Raw genomic sequence first — 26,249 nt, forward strand, 5'->3', positions numbered from 1 at the left:
TCATAGAGGTGAAAATAGGAACTCAAACAGGTATTTGTACATCTCTGCTCATTGAAGCATCATTCACAATAGCCAAAAAGTGGAAACAACCTAAATGTCCATCAAATGATGAATGGATAAACAAAATGTGGTATATCCATACAATGGAATATTGTTCAGTCATTAAAAGGAATATTACTGATACACGCTGCAACTTGGATGAACCTTGAAAACAAGCTAAATGAAAACCAGTCACAATATACTACACGTCATATCTTGTATTATCCAATTTATATGAAATATCCACAGTAGATAAATCCACAGATACTGACAGCAGATTGGTGGCTGCTAGGGGCAGGAGGGAGGGGTATGAGAAGCTACTGCTTAATGGATAGGGGGTTTTACTTTCTGCTTGATAAAAATGTTTTGGAATTAGATTAAAGGTGGTTGCAAGACACTGTGAATGTACAAAATACTATTGAATTGCATACTTAAAACAGTTAATTTTATGTTAAATTTTACCTCAACAGAAAAAAATATGAGCTGCTGATAACCAGAAGATAGGGTGAAGCAATACAAAACATTTCCAAGCATATAGTCTCCATTGCTGTAACAAACTTTTCTTGAAATGCAGTTTAACCGGACATGGTAAGTATACCATAGCAGCTTCTAGAAACAATAGCAACCTGCCTAAATTTTCCGCATGACAAGACCAACACCAATATTGGTAAGGAACTTCTTTAGGGTGATTTAATCTTTGAAGCTTTCAGCCTTTTCATTTTTGCTGTACATGCAGTTTTAGTATCAAAGAAAATCACAGCAAGAAGTCCTCTGAGTTTAAAATAGATGAGTTTTTGAGACTCTCGCTTACTTTAAACACAGATAGTGTGGTAGCTGCCTGATCACAGCTTGAGTTCTGTTCTCCTCCATCCCTGTACATTACCCAGAGGATATTAATATAGAGAAAGTCTCCAATAATCTCATAAATCACTCTCACAGCTGAAGTGGCCAGGAAGTACACAGATGTTGAATGGCTTCTACTGTGTAATGGGCCTAGATAATATTCAACTGAAAAGCCTTCGGATAAATGAGACTTCAGCCATCAGACACCCTCACACATTATTGCTTGGGTGAGAAAATAATTCTGAGAACTTCTAGCTCTGTAGTAACTCAATGACCAGGAAACACAAACCTTAGGCAGAGTTCTCCTATTTCTTATATATGGCATAGTTGAAGTTAGATGTTTTCGTATTGTCTTCTATTTAAACTTTCTGAGGGAACAAGACTATTTTTTTAACTAGTGTGGACCCTGTTGCCCTCAGATTTGTTCTATTTTTAATGAGATCTCTTTGTATTTGTTAACCCAAAATTAAAATTCCTTCTTCCCAGTGAGCTGTTTGGAAAGGCCTTTCATTTTACAACTAAAAAGAATAAATTAGGCTGGGTGCTGTGGCACATACCTGTAATCCCAGCACTGTGGGAGGCCAAGGCGTGTTTATCACCTGAGGTCAGGAGTTCAAGACCAGCCTGACCAACACGGTGAAACCCCGTTCCTACTACAAATACACAATTATCCAGGCATGGTGGCGCATGCCTGTAATACCAGCTACTTGGGAGGCTGAGGCAGGAGAATCACTTGAACCCGGGAGGCGGAGGTTGCAGTGAGCCGAGAAGGCACCACCACACTCTAGCCTAGGCAACAACAGCAAAACTCTATCTCAAAATAAATAAATAAATAAATAAACGAAGACTTCGTAGGCCCCTCTTTTGATAGAGAAAGGAAATGAGCACTTCAAATCATTTTTTAAAAAGAACCAACAACTCATCATGTATTTTAAGTAGGTTTCTAAAAGATTAGTGCAAAAATTGAATACACTTAGTCCTGGCTTTGCAGAATAGTACAAAATCATAAAAATGACCACACTGGCTGAAATCACATTATGCAATCTGAATGATCAATGGGAGTAACCTATGATGGGACAACAACCTTTACAAATTTTTGTCAAAACATATAAAGCTTCTGTTTGTTATAAACATACAGGGTGATCAAAAAAAACCATCAACAAATATTTTGTCGACTGCATTTTAAAACACTAAACAGTTTTCTCTGCAGAAAACTTAAGTTATTTGAATAGCACTTGCCTCCTTCTCATCTTACTACTTAAGGTCCAGAACAAGCATCTTTTCTCTGCCTTGACAAACTCATACTCCCTTTGAATTTGTATCCGGCCATCAACATTTTATCTCTCAAGCATTCAATGTCATGAAATTTCTTGTAAATCTCTTTAATGTGAAGTCAGTTTTTGTTGTTTGGGGGGGTTTGTTTTATTTAATGTGTTTGTTTTTGCTGGCATCACTTTCTCTGGTACATTTTCATCCTTTTTGTCGAAACCACTGTTGTCATTCATGTTCCCAAGTTTATCTTCACTAAGTTCCCCTGGCTGCATATCACTCTCTCCAGTGGTGTTCGGTCGTCACTGCCCATCATCTCTCTCTTCTGTGACTCCCATCTACGTTCGATTCCATTTTTGCTTCTAGCATTATCAATTTTCATTTCTTTGCTATACTTCCAACTTTGTTACTATTTCCTTCTGTCCATTAACTAATGAAAAATGTCATGTAGGTTCATCATAGAACTAACTACAAGCTTAGCTGCCTGTGTGTGAAGTGAGTAAAAGCAGCACAGTGGCTGATCACTGACAGAATTAGAAAGATGTGACATGACTGTCACTGATCATGATGCACATCTGTTACTTAGGCAGTGATTTCTGTGGGCTGAAGAGTGAGTAATCAAGTATGTGCTTTATGCAATCACTCAGAGTTAACATACCGTAGTATCTGAAATGTGAACCGTGTTGTCAGGGCACTAGCGGTATTTAACCAAACCTTAGTAACTGAAATTCATAAATATCAGAACTGTGCACAGGGAGAACCTCTTATGAAATAAAAGAACTTACATTTATCTAATTGTAACTAACTGAAAATACTTAATCACTAGGTAATTTTATAATTTAAAATGCATACCGGTACAGTGATCAGTTAATCTACCTTCATGACTTACAGCTACTGTTCACTTAGAAAACAAAGGGAAAAAAGATGAAATTACAATAGCTTACAATTATATTCTCAAACCTTAATGCTTGCTTTCTGCCTATATCTAAGTTCGTATTTGCCCTATCTACCTAAAGATGTAGCTGCTGCTTATAAATGGGATAAAATATACACCAAGTCTAGTGCCACTCCTGGCCTGGTGAGCACCTTAGGACTCCTTCATATGTCTTCATTAACTGATTTATTCATAATGGCAATACTCACAATAATAATATTTGTAACAATATAAATCATGACCAAAATATGGGCAACCCTGGTCTTTTGTGGATGATATTCTCTAGAATGAGATAAAGTGAGTCCATGATTTTTACATGTGTAAAAACTTAAGTCAATGTGTCAAAATAGTAAATGGTTGTATATGTGTGTGTGTGTGTGTGTGTGTGTGTGTGTGTGTTTTAAATAACAGTTTTGGGCCGGGTGCGGTGGCTCACGCCTATAATCCCAGCACTTTGTGAGGCAGAGGCAGGTGGATCACCTGAGGTCAGGAGTTTGAGACCAGCCTGGCCAATATGGTGAAACCCCACCTCTACTAAAAATACAAAAATTTGCTGGGTGTGGTGGCACGCACCTACTCTGGAGGCTGAGGCGGAGAATCGCTTGAACCCGGGAGGCAGAGGTTGCAGTGAGCTGAGATTGCACCACTGCACTCCAGCCTGGGCGACAAGAATGAAACTCCATCTCCAGAGAAAAAAATAATAATAAAATAATAAAATTAAATAACAGTTTTGGTCATGGTACAGGGAAATAGGCATGCAATACGGTTAAGAGACTAAATCTAAAAAAAAAAAAAAAAAAGCCTTCTAGAAACTAGTTAAATCAGTATGGCACATTCATAAAATGAAACCTCTTATAGCTACAAAACATCAAATGGTAGAGGAATATTACAATTTTGATTAAGTATATATGTTATAACTCACAAACACAGACACATTTAAAAAACTATGATCACTCAAAAATAGCAATGAGTATATTAATCTCATTTTTAATGTATTTCTATATTTTTCAAACTTTCAATAATGAACATGCAATTACTTACATAATTCAGATTTGCTTTTACCAAAAATAAAATCACAGTATAATATTTTGTAATTTGATTTTTCACTTACTACTGTAACTTAAACATATCCATGTATCATCAGTGCATATAGGATTGATTTTGTGTTTCTTTCATAAAATGTTTACATGCATGAATTATATAATTTTGTATAAATGTGTTCACAACACAAATGCTGGCTTTTTTAAATATTTGGAAATTGGAATACATATGCAGAAAAACAGGAAAACATCATGTGTGTACAACTTAATAAATTTTAACAAAGCAAGCACAACTCTTGTGATTACCACAAGATTAAGGAATAGAATAGTGGCTGGGCATGGTGGCTCATGCCTATAATATCAGCACTTTGGGATTACAGGCCAATGCAGTCAGATCACCTGAGGCCAGGAGTTTGAGACCAGCCTGGCCAACATGGCAAAACCCCGTCTCTACTAAAAATACAAAAATTAGCTGGCCGTGGTGGTGCACAACTATAATCCCAGCTACTCAGGTGGCTGAGGCATGAGAATTGCTTGAACCAAGGAGGTGGAGGTTGCAGTGAGTCGAGATTGCACTATTGCACTCCAGCACTCCAGCCTGGGTGACAGAGTGAGGCTCGGTCTCCAGAAAAAAAAAAAAAAAAAGAATAGGATACCAGCACCCATAAGACTCCTCATGATGCATGCCATTTACTATTTCTCTAAAAAGGGACATTATCTTTACAGAAGTGAATTCACATAGTATGCACTCTTTTGCATCTGCCTCCTATGGTTCAATATTATGTCACTTGAATTCATTCATGTTATTTGGTATAGCACTAGGTTTTTTTCATTTTTATTACTATATGGTATTCCACTGTATAAAGACAATACAATATATACAATATATTTAGCCATTCCACTGTTAAGGGACATTTAAATTGCTTCCCGTTTGGGACTATTATAAAAAAGCAGCTATGAAAATTCTTGTATACTTCTTTTGGTCCATCTATGTAAGTATCTCTGCTGAATGTACACTGAGAAGGTGAACTGCTAGATAAAAATGTATGATATATTCCTATTTAGAAGATGCTGTTAAACAGTTTCCCTAAGTAGTTGTATTAATTTATAATCCTGATGGCTAGATATGAACATTCCCATTACTCCACATCCTATTGTTTCGTGAGTTTTAATTTTAGCCTTTGGTGAGTTTGATCTTGATATCTCATTGTATTAGCAAGCATACGTGTTTTTTGAATCCCAAATCATATTAACAATTTAGGAAATATCCACGCAAATTAAAAAGAGAAGGGAAAATTAATACTAGGCAGAGTATTTCCGTCTAGTAAAGAGAAACACATTAACTTATGCTGTTTTCCCCAATCTTCCCAAACTCACTGATGTCAAAACAATGATATCAATGTATTCAAGAAGGGAAAAAATAAAAGAAAATAAAAACTTGAATTAGTACTTGATTTTAATAAATTTTTTGCTTTGTTTTTAAATTTCAAGTAAAATATTTTAAATCAGTAGCACATAAAGTCTTTGATATTGATGAATATATATCCACATACACATATATAAATATGTAAACACATAAAGAACATATATTAATTAACCTTGCAGTATAACAAAATACCCCAAGATTTACTGGCTTCTTCATGAGCCACAATTCTGTGTGTTGGTTTTGGGTTGCCTCAGCTAGTCCAGCTGGGCTCTTCCACACATTTGTAGTCTGCTGGTGATCGATGGCTTCTCTCACATGTGTGATGGTTGCCCAGCTGGTAGCTTGGGTATGGGCATGTTCATCTCATTATCCAGCAGGCTAGTGTTGACTCATTCATGATGGGGTGATTACAGGTTTCCAAAGAGCAGCAAAAGGGCAAGTGCTGGCATACAAAAACTTTTCAAGCTTTTGCTAATGACACAGTGGCCAAAACAAGTGATATGGCAACCCAAATGGAGAATTAGTATCTAGCCTTGATAAATACTGCCACACCACATTGAAAGGGCATGGATACAGGAAAGCAAAGAATTTGTGGCCAATTTTACAATATTATATGTTATGTACTTTTACTGGTTCTTTATGCACTTTGTTTTGCCTGTTACTTAGAAGCCAAAGAGATAATACCTAATGCTTTCCCCATTTGGTATATAAGGATATTGAGGTTCAGAAACGTTAAGCAATAACATTGTCAGTAATCAATAGGGCCAGTATTTAAACTTACATATATATTATTTCAATGTTCCTATTTTTTTGATACCATTCCATCTTCTAGTGATTGGCTAATGCTCCAATTTTGTCTACTTCCATACAGTTGACATTTCAGTGTTCATAATTTTTTGGTATAGATCCAAATTTCCATCTAGTGTCATCTTCCTTTTGCTTGAAGAACTTCCTCTAACATTTCTTGTAGTGCCAGTCTGGTGGTGATGAAATCTTTGAGTTTTTGAATGTGTTAAAACATCTTTATTTTGCTATCATTTTTTAAAAAGGTATTTTTACTGGGTATAAAATTCTAGGGTTACAGGTGTTTTTTTCTTTCAGTACATTGAAATTGCTACTCCACTGTAGGCCATGCATGGTGGCTCACATCTGCAATCCCAGCACTTTGGGAGGCTGAGGCAGGTGGATCACAAGTTCAGAAGATGGAGACCATCCTGGCTAACACGGTGAAACCCTGTCTCTAGTAAAAATACAAAAAAATTAGGTGTGGTGGCGGGTGCCTGTAGTTCAAGCTACTTGGGAGGCTGAGGCAGGAGAATGGTGTGAACCTGGGAGGTGTAGCTTGCAGTGAACTGAGATCGGGCCACTGCACTCCAGCCTGGGCAACAGAGCGAGACTCTGTCTCAAAAAAGAAAAAAAAAGAAAATAGAAATTGCTGCTCCACTGTCTGCTCACTTGCATTGTTTCCAGTGTGAAGTCTGTTGTCATCCTTATGTTTGTTCACTTGTATAAAATTTGGTTTTATGGATGATTTTGAGAATTCCATATTGTTTTGACCAATTTGAGCAATTTGGTGTAGTTTTCTTCCTGTTTTTGTGTGTTTGGGCTCATTAAGTTTCAGGCAAGAAGGTAAATCCAGTTCCTTTCATCTTGGCCAGAAACAGAAAATATACCTCTTGTTGTGGTTTTAATTTGCATTTTTCCCCAATAACTTTTGAAGTTGAGCAACCATTCTTATGTTTACTAACCATTAGAATCTTTTTTTGTGAACTGTCTAAGGATTCTGCCCACTTTTATATTAGATTATGTGCCTTTGTTCTTTTGTAGGAATTCTTTATATATTCCATATATGAGTCTTTTGTTTGTATTGCAAACACCTTTTCCCACTTTGCAGCTTGCATTGTTATTCTCTTAACAAGTATCTTTTGATAAGCTAAAGTTTTAAATTTTTAACATAGTCAAATTTATCCAATATGTCCTTTGTAGTTAGGACTTTTGTGTCCAGTTTAAGATATTTTGCTTATTCCAAGATCATGAAGATATCCTTCCTCACACGTTGTACATTGTTTCATTGTTTTACTTGTCACATTTAGATCTACATCCATCTAGAACTGATTTTTAGATATGGTAGACATCTAATTTTTAGATATCTGATTTAGATATCTAATTTTTAGATCTAGTAGATTCCTCCTCCCCCAACCCTGGTAAATTTCTATCCAATCTGCCTTAGAGCCATTTCTTATTATTGTTTGATTCTCTGTATAATATCCTCCTTAACGGGGTCTGAGTTCCAGTTTTTATTTTATTTTCCTCCTTCTTTCAATTTCCATGAGCCTCCTGAAACCTCTGATCAGCTTCTCATGCCGTTGGCCACCTCTATGAATTATCAAATGTCTCAAGGAGAAAAGCAGCATCAAACATTAGGCAAATCTCTTTGTGCCTTCTTCTGCTGCTATCTTAGCCCCTGAAACACTAACTTCTTCAATGCTCTTTAAATGTTCTTCAGTGCATTTAAACAGATTTAGTTAAATATTTTAGCCACTTTTCTAGTTGTTCCCAGAAAGAACGGTACTCTGTTAAAAGCTAATTTGTTATAGCTGGAAGCTCTACCCACTGAGTTTAAGCTGGAACTGGACAACGTTCATCAAGTGGCATCAAAGCGAGGCTGAGACCAGAACAATTTCATATTCCATACAAGGGCCTAGAACTTCTTGCTGGCAGGACCCCACGTTCACAACATTTAATTTTTGGATCTCATAACATCGAAGTGATATTTTACTTTAACCGCACATTGTAATAACCCTAATGCTGTTGTATAACTTATACATTGGCCATGGAGAGAATTCCAAAGGGGCTACAACAGAATGGAATGCAGTGGCAACACATATGCAAAATGAAGAAAAAATTGTGCATATTGTTATATAATTTGTGATTAACCACATATTTATCATTTTGAGAAGATAATCAAGGATAATCTCCATGGGATATAAAATTTGACATTTATTTTGAAAGTAGATTCTCTATTTTCTTGTCATACACCTAAATACCTGAACCTCTAAGTGAATCAGGCTGCATTTTTATTAAGGTATCCATTTAAAATATTACACATTCCTAAGTCATGACAAGTAGAGTTGCTCTTATGCTGCACTTTCTGTGACAGACTACCCTTTCACGAGCAGCTTCCATTCCTTGCTCCTCAGCTGCAGGTACATAGAGCCAATGGCAAGATGGTCAAAACCACGACCCCTTTTCTGTGCCCTTTTGCTCCTTCTTTCTCATTCCTTCTTCAGCCCCAACTTAAACTCAGGAGCAACCACTTCCTTCACTTTAGACACCTCATATCTTTCCAGCTTTCTACTTCCTTTAGGAAAATTAGAAGTTTTATTTCATTTTAACTAAAATTCATTCTTGCATGCCCTCAACTTACCATGTACATTTTGCATCCTTTTCCTATTAATTTTCTAAAGAAGAATCTCCTCCTGTCAGCGAAGGTTTTGGCATACTATGAGTGATCATTGAGCTCCATCCTCTTGAAATTCATATGCTGAGACACTTTTACTTTTACTCCATCAGGAAGATAACCAAATGGAAGCTCTGCATAAAAACATACTGTGCTTGTGGGAATGTGGGGTCCAGATATTTGCTCCTTTAAGATCCAATGGTGCTTTTCATTACCTAATATAAAGCTCATTTCTCACAAGCACCTTTTTGAATGCCAATATTTACAGTCTATTAGAGGTATCAGTTGAGTACCATCTGTCTCATCACTGCAATTTAGGAGATTTCTCCAAAGACAAGTTGGCAGATTTCCTTGTGTGTAGACTGATGCAGATGCCCTTGAAGGGCATTTCTTCATGCAAACATTCAGCATTCCTGAGTGTATGTATCTTGTCATTTTAGAGAATGCATTGTGGCTTCAATATGCACAGCTACAACCATCTAACAGCCACATTAAGTCATATTTTTAAAAGGTGAAATTAATTTTAATGTATATTTAATCCAGTATATCCCAAAATATTATCATTCAACATGTGAGTAATACAAAAAGTGAGATCTTTTCCATTATTTTATTTGCGGCAAGTCTTTGAAACCAGGTATGTATTTTATATTTACAGCACAGCTCAATTTGGATTTTTCATCTGAAAATGCTACACCTGTATTTTCATTTCATAGAATACGCAAGGGCAAAGGTAGATTCACACACCCAAGTTGTTTCAAACACACAATGTTTTCCGATAACTGAATCAAATATCAAGGTTTAGATTTAAATCAATTGCAATTCATTACAATAAAAAGTCAGTTCCTTAGCTGCCACATTTCAAGTGCTCAGTGGCCACGTCAGGGTCACAGCTACCCCATTAGAAGCACAAGTAGAGCCGATCACGTTGACAGCAAGTCTTTCTTTAGTATAAGCTCCATTGTGGGTTAGCTTCTCCAGACCTCACCTTCATGAAGAAGTTAAATGTTTCATAGACGAGAGAAAGAAAATGTGCAAACTGTTCTCAGACAAAAAGACCTTTCACATTAGGAATCAGTGGCTACAAACACCTTGATTGCCCAAAGTTTTCAGTTATTTTAAGGTAGTATATAACAACCTGAAAGGGTGCAAAGGGGTAAACTGATATTATTTTGTCTAACTTTAACCACTGTACTAATTCAGTTAAAAAATACAAATTTTTTCTGAAAGGGGAAAAAAATACCAAAGAATGTTAATACTGAATCCCATAAGGACTTCAGGTCAGTTGTCCGTAACTATTGTACCACATCAATGAATCCTGCAAATACACCTTTAAGTTTTATTTCTACAGCAACTACGAGAGAGTTTGACCACTGAAGTTAAGCAGCACCTGTATCCACCATCCTTTAGTTAACTGATAACCTTGGGAGGTCAGGCTGAATTTGGGGGGAAGAAAATTTTTAAAACTTGATGTTAACCAAACTTACCAAAACCTAATAATTACTGACAGCATTCTAGACACACCAATTTTATCCCTCTACCATTCCAACTCTTGTATCTTAAACTGGGGGTTTCTGCTTACAGAATTCGGGTTGTAGTGGTTATCAGACCTCCCTGGCTGGTCTATTCAAGCTGATCACATTCCACAATTAACTACAGAAACTCTCACTTGGACCAACACTCTTAAATGGAGTGTGGGTGGGTAAAGGAGGGGGGCCTGGAAAATTCAAGTCATTCACAAGATGTCAAGATGAGTTATCTATCCACAAAGGGCGCCTTTTATGGGGAAATTGCATTGTTGCTCCACAAGCTGCAGTTGCCATGTTATCTTGGTCACACTACAGGGAGCACATTCAGGAATGTTAGCACACAAGGCATAGACGGAAAGACTAAGTCTGGTGGTCTGAAACTGATTCTAATAATGAAAAGAGGGTAAGAGAGTGTGGCAAGATCACACTATCTGGCGTTAACAGCCTGTAGCATTAACTATTCCATAGTTAGTGAGCAAGAATTAAGAATGCATGTTGAATTTGCAGAACCATTTCTTTCAGGGAAAGAAGCCGGCTATTCCTCTAGATGACTCAAATGACCCTTAGCTCCTTTTCAACAAGTCACTTTTGGATAGTTATTTGTACCACAAAGGCTGCTAAACACTTCTTCTAATAATAGACCTTTAGTAACAGTGTGATAGCATTTTATGCAAATTTTAATTGTTCAAAATTTAAGTAGCGTACACAAAAAGACCTCAATGAAATCCCATTTTGAGCACAACTTGAAATACAAATTTTCTCAAAATTTCAAAATACATCAAAAATATATCCAACCACTTCAAATCTGTGTGTCAGAACTGTAAGCATGTTTATACTGTGGCCACAGGGCTAGATCCTATTAGCTGGCAAGAAGAAATACCCACCTCCCTTTGTTAGCATGGTGGCATTTATCAGCACAGCTGTGAGGGAGTTTGGAGAGCTCCATGCTGTGATTTTAACATTCAGCTTCATCATAATTTCAAATGTTTCAAAAGCCTTATATAATCTAGTCATTCATTAAGGAGGGGTACTAGTACTGAGCAATGTACCTGGAATTCACGGATTTAGAACTCATGGCTAAAATGCTATGAATGGGGTAGGCGAGGACACATCCACAGTAAGTCACACTGATAAAGGAGAAGATAGCACTCTGTAAAATACCAAAGTCATGTTGTGAAAAATTTTTTAAAGGGTTTACAAAGCACATCATTGAAATCTGAAAAATAAACTGGCATCAGGGATGCACAGACTGTGAGTCAACATGTAGTTTAGCTAAGGCACGAAGGATTTTTTTGAGGATTTAAAAGGAGGGTGAACAGAGTTGGTGACAAGAATTCATTGAGAGATCTTTTCCTCTAGCACAGAGTAGGACTTCGATTAAGGACAAAGAGGAAGTGAGTATGTGCACATTCTGAAGGTAACGGATGTGGGTTAGGACAGTTAGTCCCTCCAGGGTTTGGTAAGACACATCTCAATACCCCACCCTCCTCTACCTTCATGCACGCCTTCTACAGAAAGTACCATAGGGAGGAAGAGGGCAAAGGAGGCCATCTGCACAGTGTGAGTTATCAGCCACGATGCGGAGGCCATGGCATCTCCCTCCCCTTTTGTGGGTAAGATAGAAGACTGGGTCCCCCAACCTCCACTCTAAGGTCAAGCAAGAGGAATAGGAGAATCACTCATAAAAACTCTGGGTACCAGTAGGAAGTGAATCTTTGATGTGCCCCTTGTTTGGACACCTGCCTAGGTAGAAAAGGAGAAGGAAGATGGAACCAGGTGGCTGGATACACTGCCAGGAGCAAGAACTGGAAGGATTAAAGTGGGGGTGGCTCTGGCATATACATCCCTGGGGAGGTTCCCTTTGTCCAGAGGACCTGCACACATGTTCCACCAGAAACCCAGCATATGGATCCTTGCTGTTAAGGGTGAAGATGGACAGTCACTGCTGGTGAGGGAAGCAGGAGCAGTCATTAAGAAAGGGCAACAACAGAGAGATCACACCCCTAAACCCCTCTCCATGATAAATGGGCAGAGACAGGGGAGGAAAGGGCCAAAGTCTCCCTCTCAACCCCAAGTTATTAAATGACAGCTTAGTCTTGACATGGAGTGAGATGGAAATTTCCAACTAGAATATGATGAGTTGCTTTTGGTTTATTTTTTAAGTTTTTAATAAGAAAGGAAGACCAGGAAATTACAATACCTGCCCGAAATATTATAAAGGGGTCTGCTACGGGTGCAAAGAGATTCAGAAGGGCACATGTGAGATTAGTAATTGCAGAAAGATAAAACTGTTTCATGACTGTTATTCCATGAAATTAATATTATTCAATAAACCAGTCACATTAGTGTTCGTTCTGTTTAAATAATATGATTAAAAGAAAAAGAATGCTTACCTATTTACAGATTTATGCACCTCTCTGCTAACTTATTGAAAATTCATTTGGCATTGTAAGCATGTCAGATTTGAAAAGTATTCAGAAACATGTACTTTAATGAAATATAATACCTGCTACCCTCATATAGTCACCCTGGCCAGAGGGTTCAGCTGCTGGTCATGAGGATGCCCTCAGGGGCTTATTGAAGCATAGTGTAGTTACAACTATTATGTTTCAAAATAGTTTTTTTAAAGATATCTAATTGTGTGCTAATAAGTATGTAAAAGACGGATATAGTAGATTCATAGTCAGTTTAATCACAGAGATTTTATTTGCAAAGCCATCTGGAAATTAGCATGAATATACAAAACAATACTACCTGAGTGGTGACCCTGAACACGTTGCCCAAACTGTCCAACAATTCTGTTACTAATAGCACAACCGCACTTATATTAGCAACAACAAGAATAGCCAACCAATTGAATTTAGGTTCAAAGTTAAATGATGAAGAGAGAAATCATTAAGATAAATACTGCGCCCAAAGAACAGCAAAATTCAGGGAACTGCAGTGTAAAGAGACACACATTCCAAAGGAAATGGCATAAAAAATATCTAGAGAAAAATTTTTCCAAGAAAAAAAACTGGAGAAAACGCCACAATTATATAGCACAAGCTTGAGTTTCAAAATAATCTGTAATACACAGTCAACTCTAGGAGCGCCCAGCTACATCAGCCACAACAACTGTAAGATCTTAGTGAACAGGAATGATTGAGTAGGTCTAAATGAAAGACAACATTCTCTTAAAGTTTACAGGAAGTAGTGCTTTGGAATTTGTACAAAGTTTGTCTCTGATCTGAGCTTTCAGATTACACACGATAATATCTGTTTTGATTTGCTTTAAATATTGACGTGGGAATCAGCAAAAAGGTGATGCACTATTTTTGCACAGATAGCGGAGAATTCGAGGGTTAATTCAGGATGATCCTGAAATTACACAAATCTAACTTGGACAGCACTGAAGATTAGCCCAATGTCGTAATTATGAAGGTGACTCTGGAGGGAGGAGTAAGAAGGTACCAGCCATGATCTCTTTCCAAGTGACCCTTTCTCCCCTAGGAAAGCTGCTAACCAGGCAATGGATGCCCCAGCTCTTGTCCCAGAATTCTGGGGGATTTGGTGATAGTGTTTCTTTCCATCAACTTCTTTCAGCACTGTAAGCCTTACACATTTAATATCGTTCCTCTTTACTGAGCACCAGACAGTTATTCTTCCCACTCCCTTTCGCACAGCCTCTGACATACCTCTGGTGCTGCATTACAAATTTTAACTGCAGATTTTCTAGTTCCTGGCCCACGTGACATGACAGGTAGCATCTGACAATGATAGAGACACTATGACTTTCCTCTGCTAACACAGTATAATACGAGACTTTCAAAGAAATATTACCTGTTTAGGCTGAGCTCCTTTTGAAAGAATGTCAAGTAAATCACCAGAAGAGATGAAATAGAAGCGAGGAAAGGCTATGCGCTTGGTTTCCAAGTATTCAGTGAGAGCTTTTTCACAAAGAGAAAGCCTATATGAATGAAAAATCTTTTTAAGCATATCTTGTCCATTCAGTCATTAAAACTTCAGCAAAACAAAACTCAAGTCCTGTCCATTCATTACAGTAAACTTACTGTTTAACAGGTAGCTTACTTCCTTCTTTTTGACACCATCATCTATCTTGCTTATGACTAATATACAAGTTATGCCAAGTAGAAGAGGACTATGCCAAATACACACACACACACGCACACACACACACACCCCATTAGTTGTGGCTAAATATGAATTAGACTTAGGATTACGTTATTCACTGCTTTTCTGAATGACACTCCTAAGCAGCAGTGGAGAAGACCACGTTGCCATCCTTCAACCTGAGAGCAAAATGCACTAGTAAGATGTAATTGGTTTACAGTCTTCTTTTCCCCCACTGGATGTCTACAAAACACAAGTGACTTCCCTCCTGTCAGGTATTCAGAGGAGTCATAAGATCCAGAATTGGTTCCACTTTATTGCCCTCAGCAGAGCAGAAATGACCCAGAGGCAGAGCCCCGAAGCCCCAAAGAGCATCACTCAACTGAAATAATTAACTTTGCCCTTTTCATTACCAAAAAAACTTTCAGACTCTAAAACTGCTTTGTTTATGTAATATAAAATTTTATTTAGGTCTTTCCTTACCTTGCAATAAAAAAAGGATCGCAGTTCCACAACCCATCATTTTAGTAGCAGATCTGACCATTTTTTATCAAAAGCCAGAATTAAATGTGAAAATTATTTTACAAATGGCCCTTGGGACCATGATTTCAAAAGTGCTACTGTGCTGCCTCAGGATAATTTCTAATCAAATGAAACCGTACAGAAATTAAAGGACTACATTAACAGAGTGCAATCCCAGTTCCTGGCACACAGTAGGTGCTCAATCAATATTTACAGGATAGTTTGATGAAAGAATTGATCAATCAACCATGTCAATTATCTTGATAAGAAGATATATTAGCATAATACTCCTTTCAGAAAACAAATATTTTTGGATTTATTTACATTAACTTACTATATGTATGTTCCATGTAATATGTATGAGACAACTAGACTATTATAAGCAAAATTACAAAATAATTTACAAGAGGTTGCACCTCCATAACAGAGTATTAAACACTATTTGGTATGTGAAAGGGACTTCATAAAATTACAGTAAACTGATCATCTTCGATAGCTTTATTCTTACCTGGACTGTAAATCTTTAAGTTTTTCATAGAGATTAGGTCTGCATGTTGCTTCTAACACATTTTCTACTTTGGCTGTCTTGAACATTAACTCCTGTATGAAAGTGCAATACGGAGCCGTGGATATTAGAACAATATTTTCTAAACTTTTAAACGTTTCGAGAATTAAAAAATGAAGAACAAAGAATGAAGAGGCAAGGTTAAAGATACTTCTAAGAATGTCTGACACCACATCTGTTTACTTTTGCTTTTCAACTCTTAGATGAAGATCAAAAGCATGTACAAGCACACCGCTTTTATCAAAATAAATGTGAGAAGCTCTGTCACCACTTTAGGCCCAGAGAATTTTTCTCTTCTAAATCAAACGAAAAAGAATAAAGAAAGGCAAAAGGAGAAAGGGAACGGAGAATGGGAAGAGGAAAGAGAAGAGAAAGGGAGACAGGTAGGAGCAGTGTGGGGGAGGAGAGGGAGAGAAAAAGGGAGAAAGGGAGAGAAAGAGAGAGAGAGAATGAGAGAGCGCCCAGAATCTTAAAAAGCACACCTACATATAAAAATGAGAGAGACCTAAACAATCTATTTTTTCTTCCTCAAAAGTGAAATGAATTAAAATTTATCTGTGACTTCTATTTTAGGTAGAAAGAAAAAACATTTAATCTCAATTTTTATGAGAAAGAAATAGTCATTATCCTTTGCTAGAAATCTTTCCAATCAATTATCATTATGTGCACCATGCCACGTGCTTTCTATGGCTTTTACAGAAAAGAAAAACCGAAACTAGTAGTAGTATTTTCTACCTGTTGTCTTTTCTGTCTTTTACCTCTAAGGATGAATCTGTTTACCTTTATTACCACAAGGGTTGGCAATCTATGGTACCTGGGACAAATATGGCCTGATGATTGTTTTGCATGACCTAGAAGCTAAAAATGGTTTTTACATTTATTTTGGAGACAGGGTCTCATTCTGTCACCTGGGCTAGAGTGCAGTGCTGCAGTCATAGCTCACTGTAACCTCAAACTACCTTGGCTCAAGTGATCCTCCCACCTCAGCCTCCCGAGTAGCTAGACAAGTGTGGGCCACCTTGCCCAGCTAATTATTACAAAGTTTTTAGTAGAGAAGGGGTCTCACTATATTGTCTAGGCTTGTCTTGAACTCTTAGCCTCAAGTCATCCTCTTACCTTGGACTCCCAAAAGGCTGGGATTATAGGTGTGAGCCACCGAGCCTAGCCTACATTTTTAAATCACTGAAAAAAATAACCGGCTGGGTGCGATGGCTCACGCCTGTAACCCCAGCACTTTGGGAGGCCGAGGTGGGCAGATCACAAGGTCAGGAGTTCGAGACCAGCCTGGCCAATATGGTGAAACCCTGCCTCTACTAAAAACACAAAAATTAGCCAGAAGTGGTGGCGGATGCCTGTAGTCCCAGCTACTCAGGAGGCTGAGGCAGGAGAATCGCTTGAACCAGGGAGGCAGAGGTTGTAGTGAGCTGAGATTAGGCCACTGCACTCCAGCCTGGGAGACAGAGCAAGACTCTGCCTCAAAATAAACAAATAAATAAATAAATAAAAATAAAAATAAAAAACAGTATATTTTGTGACACATGAAAACTATGTGAAATTCAAATTTCAGTATCTACAAGTAAAGCTTTATTGGCATACAATCATATCCATTTGTTTATATATTACCCATGTCTTCTTTCATGTTATAATAGCAGCATTCGGAAGGTGTTACAGAGGCTGCATGATCCACGCAGCCTGAAATATTTATTACCTGACCCGTTGCAGGAAAAGTATCCTGACTCCTGCTTACTCACACAAAAATATATTCATTTTTATAAATACGATGCTCCAAATCATGTTTCTTTACAAAACTTTGCTAGAATAGCATACAACCTGTCTTTGACAAACCTTAAATTCAGCATCCACCCCATCAAATCTTCTAGCATCTTTCACAAGCTGGATTCGAATATCTTCTGAACAGACAAAAATGCTTTCCAGGTGAGACCAAGTTCGCTGGACTTCCATCCAGGTGAAGATGACCGAGTCTGCTATGTTTAATTTATTTTGCCAGCTTAACACTTGCTCAATGAAATATTCTACATACTTGCTTTGAAGAAGAGTCTGCAACTGAACCTAAAATAAAGGCGAAGAATTTTAAATAGTAGCTAAATTTAGTAGAATGTGAGTGCTATGAGGGAGGCACTATATCTGTTTATTGCTGGATTCTTAGACGTAGCATGTAATATCTGGAACTGGCATTTAATAAGTTTTTGCTAAATGAGTGAATGAGTGAATTAATGGTAGTAAATATTCATATTAACATTTTTCCAAAAAGAGAAAAGGTAAATATAAGCAGCTGTATCTCATATGTCTTCCTCAAAAAGGCCCAGGATCTACTGCCAGCAGAAAAAAAAATTGTGTATCGGGGTTCAGCATTGGGAATTAAACTGTATTCTTTCATTGCTCTTCCCCTCATCCCTGCCTATTAGTCATGCCAAGATTGTGTAGGTATATGTTTATTAATCTTAAAAAAATAGGCTGGGCGCGGTGGCTCACGCCTGTAATCCCAGCACTTTGGGAGGCTGAGGTGGGCGGATCACAAGGTCAGGAGACTGAGACCATCCTGGCTAACACGGTGAAATCCCGTCTCTACTGAAAATACAAAAAATTAGCTGGGCATGGTGGCGGGTGCCTGTAGTCCCAGCTACTCTGGAGGCTGAGGCAGGAGAATGAAGTGAACCTGGGAGGCGGAGCTTGCAGTGAGCCGAGATCAGGCCACTGCACTCCAGCCTGGGCGACAAAGCGAGACTCTGTCTCAAAAAAATAAATAAATAAATAAATAAATAAATAAATAAATAAATAAAATAAAATAAAATATAATAAAACAAAACTGCCCCCCACCAGCCTGCTAGGCCCTCGAGCTTCCACTTTCCTCCCTTTTCAGTTACTGCTAAGCTCCACAGCTCTCCTATCACCAGTGCTTGTTTTTGTTTTTTGGTTTTTTTCAATTATTGGTTGCAGTTTTATTTTGAAAAGAATGCTATAATTAATGTGGTTTTTGTTTCTCATGTTTATATTAAAAGAAAAGCTAACAAATTATATTTTAATTAAAATAAGTCTAGTACGTCTGAAACGCTTCTATCACAGAGCATTACGTATCTGCCTAACTTAAATGTTTTAAGTCTGTCCTCATATGTCTTTTTTTCCCTTCCAATATTTATTTTGGGTTTGGGGGGCACATATGCAGGCTTGTTACATAGGTAAATTGCACGTTGTGGGGGTTTGGTGTACAGATGGTTTCATCAGCAAGGTAATGAGCATAGTACCTGTCAGGTACGTTTTTGATCCTCACCCTCCTCCTGCCCTCCACCCTCAAGTGGGCCCCAGTGTGTATCATTCCCTACTTTGTGTCCATGGGTACTCAATATTTAGCCCAGCAGCACTTGTTTTAATGCCATGCAGTCTAGCTAGTACTTCTCACCATTCTATGATATTGAAATCTCAGAAAGTCACTGAGTAGAATGACCTCTATTCCTCATTTTTCTCTACTCTAGGTATTTAACATTCTTGACTCTTCTTTGAGGGAAAACCCTTATCCCTTGACTTTTCTATAATAGTACAGTATCCTATTTCAACTATTTCTCTTACCACTCTCTTGCTGCCTCATTTTTGTCTTCTCCTCTTGTTCACCAAATTCAGCCTTTTCCAATGCTCTATCCTCAGCTGGCTTATCTCCTTTACTCTCTATCTAGTTCATCAAGTCTCAAATACTGACAGTGAACTCCCAGACACCAGTTCTTGGCTGAACCTCTGTGTTGAGCTGTGGTCTGGTTTCACCTTTGCATAAACGGCTCTCACACTGAATGAACCAATAACAACAGTGTCATCTCTCCAAACCAGTTTCTTTTCCTAAATATCTCACATCTAGTAATAATACTACTGTTATTTCCTCTGAATAGTTTGTCTCTTCCACATTTCTTCTCATGTCTGAAGAGACGCTAACACCTACGATTTTAGAATTCAAGACCATACAGCACGTGCTCAGACTATCTATCCAGGCCTACCTTTCACTATCCCTATAAAGAAAATCTGTATTTCAAGGAAACTAAAGTCTTAACATTACCTTTGAACGCTAGAGACATCCTGTCATTCCAAGGTGCTACTAATATTGTCCTCATTGCCTAAACACCCTTTCCTGACTGTCATTTTTTGAAGAATAATAGACTGAATAATAGAGTATCTGTCAAGTCTCAGCATAAGCACCATCATCTTCTAAGGCCCTCCCTGGGTCTTTCACCCACCTTAATCACAAAGCCTCCCTGTCTCTTCTGAGACTCCTTGGAGTCCTTTTGCTTGTCTCCCTACTCAAGTGCATCTTCCTAGAGAACAAGTGTTCATAACTTTAGATCACAAATGGTATCATACCTGGAGCCGGTAACAGTTAGATGCTCAATGAATAAATAAATACATGTTGAGTATTAGAACTAGAAAAAAGTAAAAAATCACAATTTAAAATAAAATCTGATTTAAACTGCATATGTAACCAACATCAGAGAACCTAAATATATAAATCAAATATGAACAGATCTGCAGTATGAGATAGACTGCAATATAATAATAGTAGGGGACTACAATATTCCACTTTCAACAATGAATAGATCATCTGGACAGACAAGAGAGAAACAGTGGACTTGAACACCTTAGGCCAAATAGACTTGATAGACACATAGACAGACTATTTCATCCAATAGCAGAATGTAGATTTTTCTCAAGTGCAAATGAAACAGTCTCCAAAACAGATCATGTGTTAGGCCAGTGATATGGTTTGGCTGTGTCCCCACCCAAATGTCATCTTGAATTCCCATGTATTGTAGGAGGGACTCAGCGGGAGGTAATTGAATCACAGGGGCAGGTCTTTCCCATGCAGTTCTCATGATTGTGAATAAGTCTTGCAAGATCTGATGGTTTTAAAAAGGGGAGTTTGCAGGCACATGCTCTCTTCTCTTGTCTGCCACTATAGAAGACATGCCTTTCACCTTCTGCCATGATTTTGAGGCCTCCCCAGCCACATGGAACTGTAAGTCCAATAAACCTCTTTCTTTTGTAAATTGCCCAATCTTGGATATGTTTTTATCAGCAGCATGAAAACGAACTAATACAATAAACTGGTTCCAGTAGGGTGGGATGCTGCTGAAAATATACCTGAATATGTGGAAGCAACTTTGGAACTGGGTAACAGGCAGAGGTTGTAACAGTTTGGAGGGCTCAAAAGAAGACGGGAAAATGCCCAGGCAGAAGTTTGCTGTAGGGGCAGTATCCCCATGGAGAACCTCTGCTATGGCAGTGCAGAAAGAAAATGTGAGGTCAGGGCCCCACACACAAAGGGAAAGTTTGGAACTTCCTAGAGACTTGAATGGCTTTGACCCAAATGCTGACAATGACATGGACAATGAAATCCAGGCTGAGGTGGTCTCAGATGGAGATGAAAAACTTGTTGGGAACTGGAGCAAAGGTGACTCCTTTTATGTTTGAGCAAAGAGACTGGTGGCATTTTTCCCCTGCCCTAGAGATTTGTGGCACTTTGAACTTGAGAGAGATAATTTATGGTATCTGCAGAAAAAATTTCTAAGCAACAAAGCATTCAAGAAGTGACTTGTGTGCTGTTAAAGGCATTCAGTTTTATAAGGGAAGCAGAGTATAGAATTTCAGAAAATTTGCAGCCTGACAATGTGATAGAAAAGAAAATCCCATTTTCTGAGGAGAAATTCAAGCTGACTGAAGAAATTTGCAAAAGTAACCAGGAGCTGAATGTTAATCCCCAAGGCAATGGAGAAAATGTGTCCAGGGCATCAGAGATCTTTATGGCAGGCCCTCCCATCACAGGCCTGGAGGCCTAGGAGGAAAAAGGGGTTTCCTGGGCCAGGCCCAGGGTTCCCATGCTGTGTGCAGCCTAGAGACTTGGTGCCCTGCGTCCCAGCCACTCCAGCCATGGCTGAAAGGGGCCAATATAGAGCTCAGTATGTGGCTTCAGAGAATGCAAACCTCAAGCATTGGCAGCTTCCAAGTGGTGTTGATCCTGCCAGTGCACAGAAGTCAAGAATTGAAGTTTGGGAACCTCTGCATAGATTTCACAAGATGTATGGAAATGCCTGGATGCCCAGGCAGAAGTTTGCTGTCGGGGCAGTATCCTCAAGGAGAACCTCTACTATGGCAGAGCAGAAAGAAAATGTGGGGTCAGGGCCCCCACACAAAGTCCCTACTGGGGTACCACCTAGTGAAGCCATGAGAAGAGGGCCACTGTCTTCCAGATCTCAGAATGGTAGATCCACTGACAGCTTGCACTATACCCCTGGAAAAGCCACAGACCCTCAACACCAGCCTATGAAAGCAGGTGGGAGGGAGGCTGTACCCTGCAAAGCCACAAGGGTGGAGCTGCCCAAGACTGTGGCAACCCACCTCTTGCATCAGCGTGACCTGGATGTGAGACATGGAGTCAAAGGAGATCATTCTGGAGCTTTAAGATTTGACTGCCCTGCTGGATTTCAGACTTGCATGAGGCCTGTAGCCCCTCTGTTTTGGCCCATTTCTCCCATTTGGAATGGCTGTATTTACCCAACAGCTGTATCCCCATTTTATCTAGGAAGTAACTCGCTTTTGATTTTACAGGCTTATAGGTGGGAGGGACTTGCCTTGTCTTGGATGAGACTTTGAACTATGGACTCTTGAGTTAATGCTGAAATGAGTTAAGACTTTGGGGGACTGTTGGGAAGGCAAGATTGGTTTTGAGATGTGAGGACAGGATTTGGGAGGGGCCGGGGCAGAATGATATGGTGTGGCTGTCTCCCTACCCAAATCTCATCTTGAATTCCCATATGTTGTGGGAGGGACCCAGTGGGAGGTAATTGAATCATGGGGGAGGGCCCTTACTGTGCTGTTCTCCTGACTGTGAAGAAGTCTCAAGAGATCTGATGGTTTTAGAAAGGGAAGTCTGCCTGCACAGCTTTCTTCTCTTGTCTGCGGCCATGTGAGACATGCCTTTCACCCTCCACCACGATTGGGAAGCCTCCCTAGCCACATGGAACTGTAAGTCCAATAAATCTCTTTCTCTTGTAAATTGCCCAGTCCTGGGTATGTCTTTATCAACAGCATGAAAACAGACTAATACAGCCACAAAACAAGTCTTAACAAATTTAAGAGAAAAAAGAATGAAAAGCAGTAAAGATTATCTACAAGATAAATAATATTAAAAACTTTTGAAAACCTGAGAAAGATATAAATATTCAGGTACAAGAAGGTCAGAGAACACCACATAGAATGGACCCAAATAATACTACTCCAAGTCATATAATAATCAAACTCTCAAAGGTCAAGGACAGATAGAGAATCCTAAAGCAACAAAAGAAGCGAAGCAAATAAGATATAAAGGAGCTCCAATTTGACAAGCTACATCTCAAAAGAAAGAATACAGGCCAGCAGAGTGGAATGACATTTTCAAGTGCTAAATGTAACAAAAACACAACGCTGCTAATCAAGAATACTGTGTCCAGAAAACTTATCCTTCAAATATGAGGGAGAGATTAAAGTCTTTTCCCCAACAAACAAAAGCTGAGCTAATTCACTACCACCAGACTAGTTTTACACAAAATGCTAAAGGAAATTCTTCTATTTGAAACAGAAAAACACTGACATTAAACAATTTGTTTAAAGCCATAAAACCCAGTGGTAAAATTAAATACATGAATGAACATAGGATATTCTAGTACTATAACTATGGTGTGTAATCCACTCATACCTCTAGCATGAAGCCCAAAAGACAAATCTATCAAAAACAATAGCTACAGCAAACTGTTAAGAGGTAGATGATATTAAAATATGCAAATTGAGACAACTAAAGCGCAAAATGTGGGGTAGGGGGAAGGAATGGAGTTTCTTCTTCATTTTTTCCTTAGTTTTTTTTTCTTTGTGATCTAACAGAAGTTGTCATCTCTTTAAAATAACTTGTTACATTTTTTCTAAACCTCGTGGTAACCACAATGCAAAAACCTATAATAGATTCACTAAAAATAAAAAGCAATTAATTAAAACATACTACCAGAGAAAATCACTTAACCATAAAGGAAAACAGTAAGAAAGTAAAAAAGAGGAATTACAAAGCAACGAGAAGATCAGTAACAAAATGGCAGTAATAAGTCTTTAATAACACTGACCATAAATGGACTCAATTCTCCAATTAAATGCATAAAGTGGCTGCACAGCTAAAGAAATGTAACAGAACTATACAGTGCCTACAAGAAGCCCACTTCACCTATAAAGACACACATAGACTGAAAGTGAAAGAGTGGAAAATGATATACCATGCACCTAGAAACCAAAAAAGAGTAGGAGTAGCTATAATTAGATCAGATAAAATACATTACAATCAAGACTGTAAAAAGAGACAAAGAAGGTGACTACATAATGATAAAGGAATCAATTAGGCAAGAGAATATAATAATTACAAATATTAAATATCTGTGCACCCAACACCTAAACTCCCAAGTATATAAAACAAACTTTAATAGACCTAAAGGGATAAAGGGAAAGATAGACTGCAACACAATAATAGTACAGGACTTTAACACCCATTCTCAGTAATGGACAGATCTTCCAGATTTCAAAAACCAACAAAGAAACATCAAACTACACACTAGACCTAGTAGGCCTGACTGACACAGAGCATTCTGCCCAACTGCTGCAGAATACACATTCTTTTTGTCAGCACATGGATTCTCCAGAATAGATTATATCTTAGGGCACAAAACAAGTTCCAAAAAATTCTAAAAAGTAGAAATCATATTGAGTACCTTTTCTGATTACAATGAAATAAAACTAGAAATCGTAACAAGAGGAACCTTAGAAACATCACAAACACATGGAAATTAAACAACATGCTCCTAACCAATAAATCAATGAAGAAATTAAGAAGGAAATGTACAAATTTTCACTCTTCATATTCAATATAGTACTAAAAGTCCTGGTCAGAGCAAATAGGCAAGAGAAAGAAATAAAAGGCATTCAAATTGGAAGGTAGAAGTCAAATTAGCCTTGTTCTCAGATTACATGATCTTGTACCTAGAAAAACCTGAAGATTCCACCAAAAAAACTGTTAGAACTGATAAACAAGTTTAGGAAAGTTGCAGGATATAAAGTAGACATACAAAAAACAGTTGCATTTATATGTACCAACAGAAAACATTTGAAAAAAGAAATCAAGAAGACAATCACATTTACAGTAGCTACAAATATCAAATATGTAAGAATCAAATTAACCGAAGAAGTGAAAGACGAAAAGTGAAAGTTTCTATATGAGAAACATTATGAAACACTAATGAAAGAAACTGAAGACACACACAAAAAACAGAAAGATATTCCATGCTCATGGATTGGAAGAGTATTGTTAAAATGACAATACTACCAAAGCAATGTCTAAATTCAATGCAATCTCTATCAAAATACCAATGACTTTTTTCCCACAGAAATAGAAAAAGTTTCAAAATTTATATGGAATCATAGAAGACCCTGAATAGTCAAAGCATCCTGAGCAAAAAGAACAAAACTAGAGGCATCAAACTACCTGTCTTTGAAATTTACTACAAAGCTATAGTAGCCAAATCAGAATAGTACTGGCATAATAACAGACACAGAGACCAATGGAACGGAATAGAGACCCAAGATATAAACCCATACATTTACATCCAATTAATCTTCAACAAAGGTGCCAAGAACATACAATTGGGGAAAGGACAGTATTTTCAATAAATGGTGCTGGGAAAACGGGATAACCATATGCAGAAGAATGAAACTAGATTCCTATCTCTCAATGTAAACAAAAATCAAATCAAAATGGATTAAGAGTTGAATCTAAGACCTGAAACTATAAAACTACTAGAAGAAAACACTGGAGAAATGCTCCAGGACATTGGTGTGGGCAAAGGTTTTTGTGTGTGTAAGACTTCAAAAGGCCAGGCAACAAAAGCAAAACTGGACAAATAGGATCATGCCAAGACAAAATGCTTCTGCACAACAATAGAAACAATTAATGAAGCGAAGAAGCAACCTACAGAATGGGAGAAAATATTTGCAAACTACTCATCTGATAAGGGATTAATAACCAGAATACATACGAAATTCAAACAACCCAGTGGCAAAACAAAACAAAACAAAACAAAATCCTAATCTGATTTAAAAATTGCCAAAAAATTTGAATAGGCATTTCTCAAAAGAAGACATACAGGCTGGGCTCGGTGACTCACACCTGTAATCCCAGCACTTTGGGAGGCTAAGGCAGGCAGATCACAAGGTCAGGAGATCAAGACCATCCTGGCTAACACAGTGAAACCCCATCTCTACTAAAAATACAAAAAATTAGCCAGGTATGGTGGCGGGTGCCTGTAGTCCCAGCTACTCAGGAGGCTGAGGCAGGAGAATGGTGTGAACCCGGAAGTCGAGAGCTTGCAGTGAGCCGAGATCGCGCCACTGCACTCCAGCCTGGGCGACAGAGCGAGACTCTGTCTCAAAAAAAAAAGACATACAAAT

General features: G+C 38.2%; 1 protein-coding gene across 1 annotated transcript in view; it reads right to left on the reverse strand.

The window, feature by feature from the left end:
• DNAH11 (dynein axonemal heavy chain 11) overlaps positions 1 to 26,249 on the reverse strand; it is a 373,548-nt gene that overhangs the window by 260,563 nt on the left and 86,736 nt on the right. Inside the window, exons 26-28 of the mRNA XM_077996991.1 lie at positions 17,583 to 17,807; positions 15,681 to 15,772; positions 14,360 to 14,486 (exon numbers count right to left, since the gene is read on the reverse strand). Of these exons, the coding sequence (XP_077853117.1) occupies positions 14,360 to 14,486; positions 15,681 to 15,772; positions 17,583 to 17,807 (444 nt within the window). The remainder of the gene's footprint in view (positions 1 to 14,359; positions 14,487 to 15,680; positions 15,773 to 17,582; positions 17,808 to 26,249) is intronic.

The sequence above is a fragment of the Macaca mulatta genome, chromosome 3 (genome assembly GCF_049350105.2).
Source record: "Macaca mulatta isolate MMU2019108-1 chromosome 3, T2T-MMU8v2.0, whole genome shotgun sequence".
NCBI lineage: Eukaryota > Metazoa > Chordata > Mammalia > Primates > Cercopithecidae > Macaca > Macaca mulatta.